Here is a 14677-nt window from a genome sequence, read left to right as displayed (position 1 = left end):
TGCAAGTGGACTGAAACTAAGCATGAGCATAAGATCATTTTGAGCAGCAAATCACAGTAGAACTCGAATTCGCTTCCCAAAATGGGGATGCTGGATCTTTTGAAATTTTCAGGACTGAAATTAATAGATTTTTGAAAGAATAGATGTGGTTCACAAAAGTCTTTCAGGGAAGGCAACCAGTGACTCCTACATGATCTGGTCTACATGTGACTCCAGTCGCATGTTATATGGTTGACTTAATGCCCTCATGACAACAAATCCAACCTTGCCAGTGTTGTCCACGTCCCAAAACAAAATAGAAAACAAAATACTATAAATTAAACTGGGAGTAGGACAAGTAGATGGTTTTAAAATACAGTGACTTCAAGAGGATATTCTTGTAACAAATGATCAACTTTTGGAATGGCAGTGGTGAAAACCTTGTAATCATTTAAGAGACAGTACTGCAATGGGAAGAGTGTGGGGCTGTTCGAGGTGGATGACTTACCTTAGGTTGATGTGATCACAGAAAATCACAGAATTTTAATGGCACAGGAGGCCATTTGGCCCATCGTGTCTGCACCGGTTCTCCAAATGAGCATTATGATCTAGTGCCATTGCCCTGCCATTTCCCCGTACCCTTGCACATTGTTTCTATTCAACTAATCATCTAATGTCCTCTTGAATGCCTCGATTGAACCTGCCTCCATCACACTTCCAGGCGGTGCATTCCAGACCTGAACCACTCGTCGTGTGAAAATGTTTTTTCTCACGTCACATTTGCTTCTTTTGCAAATCACTTTAAATCTGTCTCCTCTCATCCTTGATCTTTTTACAAGCGGGAACAGCTTCTCCCTATCTACTTTGTCCAGCCCCCTCATGATTTTGAACGTCTCTATCAAATTGCCTCTTAGCCTTCTTCTCTCCAATCTATCCTCATAGCTGACGTTTGTCATTCCTGGAACCATTCTTGTAAACCTCTTCTGCACTCTCTCCAATGTGTTCACATCCTTCCTAAAGTGTGGTGCCCAGAACTGTACACAATATTCCAGCTGAGGGCTAACAAGGGTCTTATATAAATTCAGCATAAACTCCTTGCCCTTGTATTCTATGCCCACGATAATATATGCTTTATTAACTGCTCTCTCCACCTGTACTGCCACCTTCAATGATCTGTGCACATATACACCCAGGTCTTTCTGCTCCTGCACCCTCTTCAAAATTTCATCCCTTATTTTATATTGTCTGTTCATGTTCTTCCTACCAAAATGCGTCACCTCACACTTCTCCACATTGAACTTCACCTGCCACCTATCTGCCCACCCCACCAACTTGTCTCTGTCCTTTTGAAGTTCTACACTGTCCTCCTCACAGTTTACAACACTCCCAAGCTTCGTATCATCCACAAACTTTGAAATTGTTCCCTGCACACCAAGATCTAGATCACTAATATATATCAGGAAAAGCACGGGGTCCCAGTACTGATCCCTGGGGAACTCCACTACAAACCTTCCTACAGCCCGAAAAATATCCATTGACCATCTGCCTCCTATTTTGCAGCCAATTTTGCATCCATGTTGCTACTGTCCTTTTTATACCATGAGTAATAACTTTTCTCACAAGTCTGTTGTGTGGCACTGTATCAAATGCCTTTTGAAAATCCATGTACACCACATGAACAGCATTACCCACATCAACCTTTTCTGTTACCTTTCAAAAAACTCCAGAATGTTAGTTAAACACGGTTTCCCCTTTAGAAATCTATGCTGGCTCTTCCTTATCAACCAATATTTTTCCATGTGACTACTAATTCTATCCCGAATAGTTGTTTCTAGAATCTTGCCCACCACTGAAGTTAAACTGACTGGTCTGTAATTGCTGGGCTTATCCTTATAACCTTTTTTGAACAAGGGTGTAATGTTTGCAATTCTCCAGTCTTCTGGCACCTCCTCTGAGTCTAGGGAAGACTGAAAAATCATGGCTAGTGCCCCTGCAATTTCCACTCTCATTTCTTTCAATATCCTTGGATGCATCTCGTCCAGTCCCAGTGCTTTGTCAACTTTAAGTACCGATAGTCTATTCAACACCTCCTCCTTATCAATTTTGAACCCTTCTAGTGACAGAGTTTCCTTGTCTGTCACCATGACCTGGGTAGCATCTACCTCCTTGGTAAAGACAGATGCAAAGTATTCATTTAATACCTCAGCCATGGCCCCTTCGTCCATGTGTAAATTCCTTTTAGGTCCTTAATCTGCCCTAATCCTCCTTTTACCACCCTTTTACTATACATATGCCTATAGAAGACTTTGGGATTCCCCGTTATGCTGGCTGCCAGTCTTTTCTCATAATTCCTCTTTGCTTCTCTAATATGCCTTTTCACCTCCCCTCTGATCATTCCGTATTCCTTTTGGTTCTCCATTGTATTTTCTACCTGACACTTGTCATAAGCACACTTTTTCCTCTTTATCTTAATTTCTATCTCCGTTTTCATCCAGGGAGTTCTGGATTTGTTTGCCCTGCCTTTCCCCTTTCAATGGAATATATCTTTGACTGTGCCCAAACCAATTCTTTTTTGAAGGTATCCCATTGTTCAGCTACAGTTTTTCCCACCAATCTTTCGTTCCAGTCTGTCTGGCCCAGCTACATTCTTGTCCCATCGAAGTCGGCTCTCATCCAGTTAATTATTCTTATTCTGGATTGCCTATCGTCCTTTTCTATCATCATCCTAAAATGTACAATACAATGATCACTGTCTCCTAAAGGTTCCCCCACTGACACTTGATCTTCTTGGCCCACCTCATTTCCAAGAACCAAGTCCAACAGTGCGTCTTTTCTTGTTGGATTGGACACATACTACTGTAGAAAATTTTCCTGAACACAATCTAGGAGTTTTTGCCCCTCTCCACCCTTTACACTACCACTGTCCCAGTCTACATTCGGGTAATTAAAGTCCCCCATTATAACTACTCTATAAAGCTTGCATCTCTCTGTAATTTCTCTGCGGATTTGTTCTTCTATGTCCTTCTCACTAGTTGCCAGTCTAGAGACTACACCGAGCAATGTAATTGCATCCTTTTTGTTCCTTAGCTTTAGCCAAATTGATTCTGTCCTTGGACCCTCTGGGACATCCTCTTTCTCCAGCACTGCAATGCTCTCATTAACCAGTACCACCACCCCTCCTCCTTTCCTTCCTTTCCTATCTCTTCTGAACACTTTGTACCTGGGAATATTTAACACCCAGTTCTGCCCTTCCTTGAGCCACAACATCATATTTCCACATGGCAATCTGTGCCTGTAACTCCCCAATCTTATTTTCTATATTCTGTGCATTCACATACATGCATAGTAACCCTGATTTAGATTTTGTTACTTTCTCCCTTGCCCCGACTTTACCTATTAACTTACTATTCTCTCCACTAATGCTGTCTGTCCTTCCCAGTATTTTGTGCACCCTGATATTCTTCTCTAATGTTCTCTCCTAGTTCTCACACCTCTGCTGAATTAGTTTAAAGCCCTCCCGACAGCACTAGCAAAACGCCCCACAAAGAACTCAGCCCCAGTCTTGTTCAGGTGCAACCTGTCTGGTTTGTACATCTCCCCCAGAGCCAGCCCTAGTGTCCCAGGAATCTAAAGCCTTCCCTCCTGCATCATCTTTCCAGTCACACATTCATCTGCCTTATCCTCCTAGTTCTGTACTCACTGGCACATGGCACTGGGAGTAATCCAAAGATTACTACATTAGAGGTCCTGCTTGTTAATTTTCTACCTAGCTCCCTAAATTCTGATTGCAGGACCACATCCCCCTTCCTACCTAAGTCATTGTACCAATGTGGACCCATGACCTCTGGCTGATCACCCTCCTCCAGAAGAATGTCCTGCAGTTGCTCTGACATCCTTGACCCTAGCACCATCGAGGCAACATACCATCCTGGAGTCATGTGTACGGCCACAGAAACACTTGTCTGTTCCCCTAACCAATGAATCCCCTATCACTATTGCTCTTCCTTTCTTCTTCCTCCCCTCTTGTACAGCCGAGCCACTTAAAGTGCCACAAACTTGGCTCTGACTGCACTCCTCTGAGGAACCAGCACCCTCACCAGCTTCCAAAACGGAATACCGATTTGTGAGCGAGACCCCAGGGGACTCCTGCACTAACTGCCTACTTCTCATGGACTGCCCAGTGAATATTCACACATATTACAGGACACGCATTGCACTTGACTGAGCTGCCCTGCCATGTTTTAACTCTACTTCCCTTACATGACATTAAATATAGCTACTTGTTTAAAAAAATTACACTCTTCTAATTTACTCACCAACTTCTACTTACCAAGGCCACCACTCTTCTTTCTGAGGAAAGGTAGAAAAGGAAAGGAGAAACTTCTCCCTCCTCACTGACCTCAGTCACCTCTGCTCTCAAACTCTCGCTGCTTCTCGCGTTGTTTTTATAGCTCCTCTCGTACTTTCCTCTAGGTGCTGACTGCCTGTCCTAGGGTCCTCCTCTCGCACTCTCCTCTAGGTGCTGCTGACTGCCTGTCCCAGGGTCCTCCTCTCGCACTCTTCTCTAGCTACTGCTGACTGCCTGTCCCAGGGTCCTCCTCTCGCACTCTCCTATGGCTGCTGCTGACTGCCTGTCCCAGGGTCTTCCTCTCGCACTCTCCTCTAGCTGCTGCTGACTGCCTGCCTTGGGATCTTCCTCTCACACTCTCCTCCCCTGATGTCTGCACACAAATCTTTCTTAATTTGGCAAATGTTTTTTCATGGAGTTGGTGCCTTTTAAGCTCCTGGAAATACCACTATTTAAAGATTTAAAGGATAGATCTTGACTGCATGATTGTGTAAAATGGATGACAGTGAATCACTGACCCATTTTAAATCTCCCTTGGTTTAAGAGAGATGTAAAATGTGCTGCCAGTTCACAATCAGCCATTTTACACAATCACACAGTCAAGACCTAGACCCAAGAATCTATCAGTAAAGCACATGCAGCATTTTTCTTCAAAACTTTAATTTCATAATCTAAATTAAATACAAGCAGTTAATTATTTTGGTTGCACAGTGCAGTATTATCTAGTAGCCAAATCTCAAGCAAAAAAATAATTGGTATGTAGTAAAAATGACAATCGACTATCCAACAAAACCATCCTATTTCTTTATTATAACATTTGCAAAATAAATAAAAAATATGCTTAGCCAGCAACTGTACCAAGAAAATAATGAAGGAACGTTCATTGTAGTTGTAGTTCATGAGTTATTAGTATTTGACTGCACCCTTTTACCCAGTCCAGACCAATGGGGCTCCAGTGCCAGAATGCGCACTGGTTGACTCTTAATGCCCTTAAGGCAATAAATTGGGCAGTAAGAGTTGGGCAATAAATTGGGCCTTGTCAGTGTCACCCACTTGAGCTATAAACACCAGACCTGCCAGTGACACCCACGTACTGAGAATGAATATTTAAAAAATGGCAACCCTATGACTAGAAGACAGTTAACGTTCCAAACTCAAGAAGAAATGTCAAGTGTTTGTCCTGTGCCAAGAGTTTCTGGAGATTTAATGAGTAGTGTAGCATGTTGGAATCATGACAGTCCCAATATTCACTAGCTTATTCTTTGACGTAGCTCCTTGCATTTCTGAGAAACTTTGACCAACTGATACGCTGTTCTGCTCTATTTTCTTATCAGCTGGGTATTTTCTCCCTACCCCTAAAATTTGAAGAATTTTACTCTGCAAAGCGGAAAACTATGTAAATAAGTTGACTGTAGTTAAAAAGTTTCACTTTATTTTTAAATTAATCCCCAAAGACATCTCTAACTCTTAGCAACCGGCTGTATTGCAGGGAAAGGAGTACAGGCAGCAGTGCTGTGGCTATTTTTATGCCTATTCCATATCATTTCCCTCTTATTATTTTCAATGATGCAGTGAAAAATAGTTTTGATCAGTTAGTAGCACTCGGGCTTCTCGAGGCAGTAGTATGTGAGCTCAAACCCCAACCCGGGGACTTGAACTCATAACCCAGGCTAACACTCCAGTGTAGTACTGAGGGAGGTACTGCACTGTGGGAGTTGCCTTCTTTTGAGTGAGATGTTAAACTAAGGGCCTGTCTTCCCTCTTAGATCCCATGACCCTACTGGAAGAAGAGTAGGGGAGTTTTCCCCAGTGTCCCCGACCAATATTTACCCCTTGACCAACATCACTATGATGGATTGTCTGGTCAACTATTTCATTGATTTTGGAGAAGCTTGCTGTGCAGAAATTGGCTACCACATACCCATATTACAACAGTGACTACACTTCCAATTATCTGTAAAGTACATTGGGACATCCGGAGGTTGTGAAAGGTGTTTCGTAAGTGCAAGTCTTTCCTTAAATTTATCCAGAACAAGTGCTGGAGCATCCTTCAAGCTGTGTGCTGTTTTTATGTTATTAATACTTTGGAATCCATCCTGCAATGTGATTGGCAGTTCAAGAGCTCTGAGAACAACAAAATACAGATAATCCAATCATCGCCCCTTGATGTTCAATGGCATTACCATCACTGAAACCCCCACTATCAACATCCTGGGCATTACCATTGACCAGAAGCTGAACTGGACTAGCCATATAAATACTGTGGCTACAAGAGCAGGTCAGAGGCTGGGAATCGTGCGATGGGTAACTCACCTCCTGACTCCCCAAAACCTGTTCACCATCTACAAGGCACAAGTCAGGAGTGTGATGGAATACTCCCCACTTGCCTGGATGAGTGCAGCTCCCATAACCCACTCAAGAAGCCAGACACCATCCAGGACAAAGCAGCCTGCTTGATTGGCACCACATCCACAAACATTCACTCCCTCCACCACCGATGCACAGTAGCAGCAGTGTGCACCATCTACAAGATGCACTGCAGGAATTCACCAAGGCTCCTGAGACAGCACCTTCCAAACCCATGACCACTACCATCTAGAAGGACAAGGGCAGCAGATAGATAGGAACACCGCTGCCTGGAGGTTCCCCCCGAAGTCACTCACTATCCTGACTTGAAAATACATCGCCGTTCCTTCACTGTCACTGGGTCAAAATCCTGCAACTCCCTTCCTAACAGCACTGTGGGTGTACGTACATGGACTGCAGTGGTTCAAGAAGGCAACTCACCACCACCTTCTCAAGGACAGCTAGGGATGGGCAATAAATGCCGTGAATGAATTTTTAAAAAATCACTTCAGCTCAAAGCAGTTCTGTACTCGATGCAACAAGGCAGAATATTACTGGGGGGTGGCGGATGGATCACCCGCCCAGATGCAAAGTCCGCAGGGGGCCGACCAGCTCCACATCAGCCCCACCGCCATAACGCTGCAGGTGGGCTAAATTGGGGCTGTGTGGGACTTCCACTCCTCACTGGGTAGGAAGTCCCGCCCCCGAGAGCTGCCAGCCAATCAGATTGGCCGCTAGCTTCATCAGTCCTGGCAGCACCAAGAGCAAATCAGTGGGCACTGCAACCAGGAATAAGGCGGCCCAATGGATCCCAGTAAACGGGTAAGTTGGGGTCTTGTGCAGGGAAGGTTTGGCAGTTTAGGGAAGGGGAGTGGGTGAGCAGGGGTGGTGTGTTAAATTGAGCAGGCATGTAGGAAGAAAGGGGGGTTACTATCTTAGGGGGGCTGCCCCTCGATCCACAAAGGGCACCCCCTGAAGATAATACCCTCCTTTCTTCCCACCCTTTGAAAAAGATTAACCAAAAAAACAGCCTGGCCACTCCCACCCGACTGCCCACGCCAAGCGTTTTATGGCGTGGGGGCAGTGTATTATCGGGTCAATTGACTTGTTAACAAGCCCAACTGACCTTTGATTATTTATTTAAATGTGGCAGGTGGGCTGCTGATTTCGGCGCCCGACTAACCCAGCGCCCACCCAATATTATGGGGTGAGCGGGAAGGGGGTGGGGTGGGCACCCACACCCACTCTATTTTACATGCCCACCTGCCAAAAACACACCCACCAGTGGCACATAAAATGCAGCCCCAAGTCTCCTTTGTACCTTACTGATATTGGTTTCAGCTTTCTTGTGGAGGCCAGACTGACACAAGTAGAGCAATATAAAATGGGAAAAATACGCATTGGTATTACTTCATCAGCTAATCGTGAGGGTTGCTTCAACACCAGTATGGACTGGCTAGGCTGGGCGGCCTGTTTCTGGGTAGTAATTCCTATCATTCATACAATCAGGAGTAGGACATTCAGCCGATCAAGCCTGTTCCTCCTTTCAGCTCAATCTTGGTGGATCTGCACTTCAGCTTCATTTGTCCGTCTTTCCTCCATATCCCTCGATACCTCACAGAGGATGCAGAGGAGATTTACTAGAAAGGCACTGTGAATGATGGACTTCAGGCATGTGGTGAGAGGAGCTGGGATTATTCTCCTCAGACCTGTTTAAAATTATGAATGGTTTTGGTAGAGTACATAGAGAAAAACTCTTCACTAGCAGGAGGGTTAATAATCGGTGGGGAGATAAGATCTATTTTTCTGCAGCAAATTATGATCTGAATGCATTGCCTAAAAGGATAGTGGAAGCAGATTCAACAATGACTTTCACAGAAGGGAACTAGATATATACTTGGAAAAAAAACATTGCAGGGCCAGAGAGAAACAACAGGGTCTGGGCATAACTGGATAAATCTTGCAAAGGGCTGGCATAGGTATGGTGGGCCTAATGGCCTCCTCCTGCTGTAAGATTCTATTAATTATACTTTTATTTTATTTGAAGATAACAGAACTCCTGCATCTAAGATCGTGATGATCTGCACTGAAGCCTCTTTTTAAAAAAACTTTCCCCTCTACCTTATTGATTTTCTCTCATAGCCTTGAAGAAGTGATCCTTCCTTGCTGGGGTGTGGTTTCACAGTGCGAGTTGTGATTAAGCAGATCGTAAGGCTGTTCATCCATGGACAGCATCGCAATTTGAGTCTGGATCCCCAGCTCATCAGTGCAATGCATGCACTTCTCAGAGGAGGTGCCCAGATAGTCAGGAATTGTGCCCAATTCTTCTCTCCTGAGCGCAATGATGCTGAGGTCAATTACTGAAATCCCACCTGCTGTTCCAGGCTAAATGCAGCTAGCTTGTCACTGACAAGAGCTTGAACCTGGGACTTCACTGGTCTGCATCATTCAGCTACAATAGGAGCCTTCTAAGGAAGAGGCTGAACACAACCAGAGATGACACCATTTCTCCATCCTATCCATTCTGCGATGTGTGGCAGTCTCGTACTTATGGCAATGGACTAGTAATCCAGAGGTCATGCGTTCCACCAAGTCGTGAAACTGAATTCAATAAATATGTTAATTCATGGGCAAGAATCAGGAAATAACCTTGAAAACCACTGTATTGTCTTGAAACCCAACATGTTCATTGACATCTTTCAGAGAAGGGACCATACCATTCCTACCTGAGCTGATATGACTTCAGTCCCACAATATGTAGCTGACTCTGAAATGACCTAGCAAGCTGTAAGTGAGATTAAGTACAGGAAGGGAACTGGAAACATCAAAAAAGAAAGAAAAAATAACCCAAGCCAGCCAGTGACAAGCTAATTAAGAAATGGAAACCAACAGTAACTAGAGGCAGAATTTTCCTCCCATTGTGGGGTGGGGTGGTGGGGGGGGGGGGGGGGGGGACATTGAAGTGAGGGCGTGCGGAGGCGCACCTCTGGTCGGTGCCCCCATTTGGGGGCGTGCCGCCATTTTACGTGGGCGGGCCAATTAAGGCCCGCCCAGCGTGACGTCCACTCAGAAGTGCTATGCGCTCCCTGTGCAGGCGAGGTGGGGGATTCCCTAAACTCGAGAGTGCTCTCTTTCGCGCATGTGCATGAAAAAGCGCACTCATCTCCCTGAGGCTAAGTGCTGCCTCAGGGAGATTGGCTCCACTGTAAAAAATATTAAAATTAGAAAAAAAAATTCCCTGACATGTCCCCTCATGTAACACTGTCACATGAGTTGGGACATGTCCATAACTTTTAAAAACACTTTAATTAAACTTTTAAAAAACATACATGAAACCTCATCCTGCCCGTGGATGAGGTTTCATGCTTTTTCTAATGCCCGCCAGGGCTCCTGGCCTGCCCGCCAACCTTAAGGTTGGACGGGCAGGTCCTTTAATTACTTAAATGACTCTGTCAATGGCCTCAATTGCCTTTGCACCTTTACCTCCATGCCACCTGAGACTAGCCAGCATCACAGATTGGAGATTTATTGGTTCCCTTCTTGTCTGTATGCCTCAGTTACTCAGACTTAACCAGCTGAGCCATCAGGCAAGCAGGTCTTTGTTGAGTTAACCATATGGTTTGACACGGGGGGGAAAAAGATGAAACCAAAGTTGAAATCATAGTTCCATCCTAGTGCTGATTATGATCACAACAGGATTTGATATCATTGATGTGTCAATGTGACAGAGAGATATAAAAATGAAAATATATTAATTCTGGCAGCAACAGCTGTATTCCTTAAACATGTAAGCTACAGTCTTCAAACGATCTTCCATTCCTTGATGAAGAGACTGTCCACTGCCCTAACTTTGCAGAGCATCCAATGGTATTTTTGCTGCCAAGATCTGATCTCCGAGATCTCCAATCTGTGGATACAAGTGATCAGGGTTGAATAACTTAAATTAGATGTTACATCTATAACTGGTAATGTTACACCACTAACATGGAATTTTGTTTGATTCTAGGAGGAACCACCACAAATTTCAGAGTTTGAACTGGTTGAAAGATTCGCCTATGGCTATACTGGAGATTAGCTGCATTTAAGGGCTAAATACATGAGGGATAAAGGAATAGATGATTATACTGATAGGCTGAGAGGAAGTCAGTTGAGAAGAGGCTCACGTGCCGAATAAACTAGTTGGAGTGAGTGGTCTGTTTCTGTGCTGTAAATTTACTAGATATGTTCCTGGGATGAGAAAGTTGTTCTGTGATGAGAGGCTAAGTAAATTGGGCCTATACTATCTCAAGGTGATCTTATTGAAGCATACAAGATACTGAAGGGGCTTGACATGGAGAGGTTTTTTCTCCCTGGCTGGAGAATCTAGACCATGGGGACACAGTCTCAAGATGTGGAGATGATCATTTAGGGCTGAGATGAGGACAAATTTATTTACTCAAAGGGTTGTGAATCTTTGAAATTCTCTGTACGAGAGAGTTGTGGATGCTCCATAGTTGAATATATTTAAGGCTGGGGTAGACATATTTTTGGTTTCTCAGGGAATTAAGGCATATGAGGACTGAGCAGGAAAGTGGAGTTGAAGAAAAACACCAGCCTTTATTGTACTGAATGGCGAGCAGGCATGAGGAGCCACATGGTCTACTCCTGTTCCTATTTCTTTGTAAAAATTGGTTGTATTCTATAGCAGCACAAATGATGCTTTCTCAGGGATCCCTTGCAAATTTTAATTGATGCCCTGGGATTTCCTAAGTTTGCTGATAATAACTATAGTAACTTATAATAAGAACAACAATAACAACACTTTCTTACCTCCAGACTTGACTGCTCCAACGCTCTCCTGGCTGGACCCCCACACTACATAAACTTGAGCAAGTGGAAACATCTTTTCTACATCAACTCTATAAAACCCTTTCATAATCTTGAAGACACCTATCAGGTCATCCCCTTAGTATTTATTTTATTTGTTCATGGAATGTGGGTGCCCCTGGCTAGGCCAGCATTTATTGCCTATCGCTAATTGCCCTTGAGAAGGTGATGGTGAGCTGCCTTCTTGAACTGTTGCAGTCCATGTGGTGTAGGTGCACCCACATTGCTGGTAGGGAGAGAGATCAAGGATTTTGACCTAATGACTGTGGAGGAATGGCTCCACTGGAGCCTGGAGGGGAACTTCCAGGTAGTCATGTTCCCATGCATCTGCTGCCCTTGTCCTTCTATATGGTAGAGCCCACGGGTTTGGAAGCTGCTATCAAATAAGTCTTGGTGAATTGCTGCAGTGCTTCTTGTATATGGTACACACTACTGCCACTGTGCATTGGTGGTTGAGGGAGTGAATGTTCATTGTGGTCAATGGGGATGCCAGTCAAGCAGGCTGCTTTATCCTGGATGGTGTCAAGCTTCTTGAGTTTTGTTGGAGCTGCATTCATCCAGACGTGGGAAGTATTCCATCACACTCCTGACTTGTGCTTTGCACATGGTGGGCAGGCTTGGGGAAGTCAGAGGGTGAGTTACTCTCAGCAGAATTCCCAGCCTCTGATCTTCTTTTGTAGCCACAATAGTATTCACATTTCTGGAGAAAAGAGCCCCAAGACTGTTCAGCCTTTCCTGATAATTACACCCTTTCAGTTCTCATATTCTAGTAAACATTTCTGCGCCTTCTCCAGTGCCTCTATATCCTTTTTATAAGTGCAGAACAGAACTGTGCATAATACCCCAAGAGACAGTGCTATGAAAAAATGGGATGGATTCGGTAGATCTCACAGTTAGTTCCAAGATCTTAAGATAATTATAACTGAACTGCAAAGTGTAACATAATGTATGAACAACTTGCAAATGAAGATAGCTACTCAAGGTTCCAAAAAGTACACCCTTAAATAGCTACAAAGCAAAGAAATGTATCTGATGAGGTGGCAAAGTACAGGGACAACTGATATCCAAAGTAAGGAGGAGAAAGTCAGCAAAGCAATAGAAATGGTGACATCTGGCTTTAAATGGTACAGGTGATGACTTAAACAAGTCAGTTTTAGTGACAGTTAGAAAGAAAGAAAGACTTGCATTTCTACCATGCCTTTTATGATCTCAGGATGCCTCGAAATGCTTTACATCCAATGAAGTAATAATGAATTGTAGTTATTGTTGTAATATAGGAAATGTAGCAGCCAATCTGTACCCAGCAATATCCTACAAAAGTCAATGAGATAATAACAGATAATCTCTTTTTAGATGTTGTTGGAGGTGATCACTAAATTCAATAACATTCAAGGGCAATAAATTAAGAAATAACCTATAGATTTGTTGAATAAGTTAAGGTCAAAAGGTACATAGGTCCATCTTTGGATAGCTTCTAGTGCTTGCAGCAGGGGAGGAGAGAACGGAAAAAATCCTCCGCATGCAACTCCCTCCCTAACAGCACTGTGGGTGTACCTACACCGCATGGCCTGCAGTGGTTCAAGAAGGCAGCTCACCACCACCTTCTCTAGGGCAATTAATGCTGGCCTAGCTAGCAATGCCCACATCCTGTGAAAGAATAACAAACAACAGAAGCATTAGAACATGTCTGATACTTCCAATTTCAATTCTTCAAAGAATCTACTGGCCAGCCAGTAAATGTAATTTACTTGGATTTTCAAAAGGCACTTAATAAAGTTCCATGTAAGGCATTTAAATGAGATTAGGGCTCATCGAATTAATATTTAATGAACTAGCTGAATAGAAACTTCCTTGATATTAGAAAACGAGGTAAAAACGGAAAAGCTCATTGTATGGGCAATTAATAATGTAGTGCTATCCAATGGAAAATGATGATTAGCCACAGATCTGGCAACACTATTATAACCACATTCCAGGTGTGTAGTTACTTAATAAGCATCTACTACTATTCAGTGTGAATCTTTGTGGTCTTTTTCCGCCAAAGTTTGGAATTCTGAAATGAATTCAACAGACACAAAGCGTCTTAATGCAGCTTGCAGGTTTATAGTCCAGCGGTTACGAGTGGTACTTTGATGTCAGAAAGACTGCTGAGAGTGTTGCTGTGCACAATGAAACAGACCATTGCCCATTGCCAATGACACGTCCATTCGGAGCTGTGAGTTAATGGTTGTCCTTGCTTTCTTCTGCTGGCCTGCAGAGGTCATTCCAGTTGGCCAAACTGTGCCTCCTGACAGCTCTTCTCTCGGTGATCAGAGATGTTGATGTTTCCATGGTGTTCATGTCTGATGTTTTCACTTGCACACTCTGCTTTTTGGATTACCATTTTGCTAAAAAGGTTAAAGCACATACCATGAGAATGTGATTGTTGAGATCACATACCCAAAACGGTGTCTCTAAATTAGTTATTTACTAACCAAAATACAACAAGCCACATCTGGATTCCCACTTAGCTGCATGTGGCTCGTGACTAATGTATTGGACAACATGGCTGGTGGAGTTCCACAGATTCTGTTCTAGGCCCATGCTTGATTCCTATTGAGTGATTCCTGCTGGTAAGTATGGGTGAGATAGAGATTAATCTCAGCTGATCCCCTCATTTAACAGGCTGTTGATGCTCATTGTTTAGACTCACACATTAAGAATAACCATTTGGGAGACCAGAAAGAAACAATGGTTACTACCATAGGAAAGAGAGAAGAAAATCAGGGAAAACAGGAACATTTGAAGAACTTACACTGCTAGTGGTGCCGAATAAATCTAGAATCATTTTCTCCAACTGTAGCATATTGTGGCTCATCTGCAGTAAGAGAATAAACAAAGAAATCATTGGATCATTTCCTGTCTGAGAAGATACATAAAGCAACAACTAAAGGCAAAATCTGTTGTCTCACAAACAAAAGCAAATTACTGCAGATGCTGGAAATCTGAAATAAACAAAAAGCACATAGCAGGTCAGGCAGCAATTGTGGAGAGAGAAAAACCATTAATATTTCAGCTGGATGACCTGTAACATGAACTCTCTCCAAGGATGGTGACCATGCGAGTATTCAGAGCATATTCTGATTTTACTTGGAGCCT

At 43.5% G+C, this 14677-nt stretch overlaps 1 protein-coding gene across 1 annotated transcript in view; it reads right to left on the bottom strand.

The window, feature by feature from the left end:
- Positions 1–9730: 9730 nt before the first annotated feature.
- Positions 9731–14677, bottom strand: part of pstpip2 (proline-serine-threonine phosphatase interacting protein 2) — a 137685-nt gene continuing 132738 nt past the window's right edge. Inside the window, exons 14-15 of the mRNA XM_078553198.1 lie at positions 14334–14396; positions 9731–10580 (exon numbers count right to left, since the gene is read on the bottom strand). Coding sequence (XP_078409324.1) covers positions 14338–14396 — 59 coding nt within the window. The 3' untranslated portion in view covers positions 9731–10580; positions 14334–14337. The remainder of the gene's footprint in view (positions 10581–14333; positions 14397–14677) is intronic.

The sequence above is a fragment of the Cetorhinus maximus genome, chromosome 1, assembly GCF_964194155.1.
Source record: "Cetorhinus maximus chromosome 1, sCetMax3.hap1.1, whole genome shotgun sequence".
NCBI classification, from domain to species: domain Eukaryota; kingdom Metazoa; phylum Chordata; class Chondrichthyes; order Lamniformes; family Cetorhinidae; genus Cetorhinus; species Cetorhinus maximus.
Note: the sequence above shows the minus strand (reverse complement) of the source record. Positions and strands in the feature narration are given on the sequence as shown.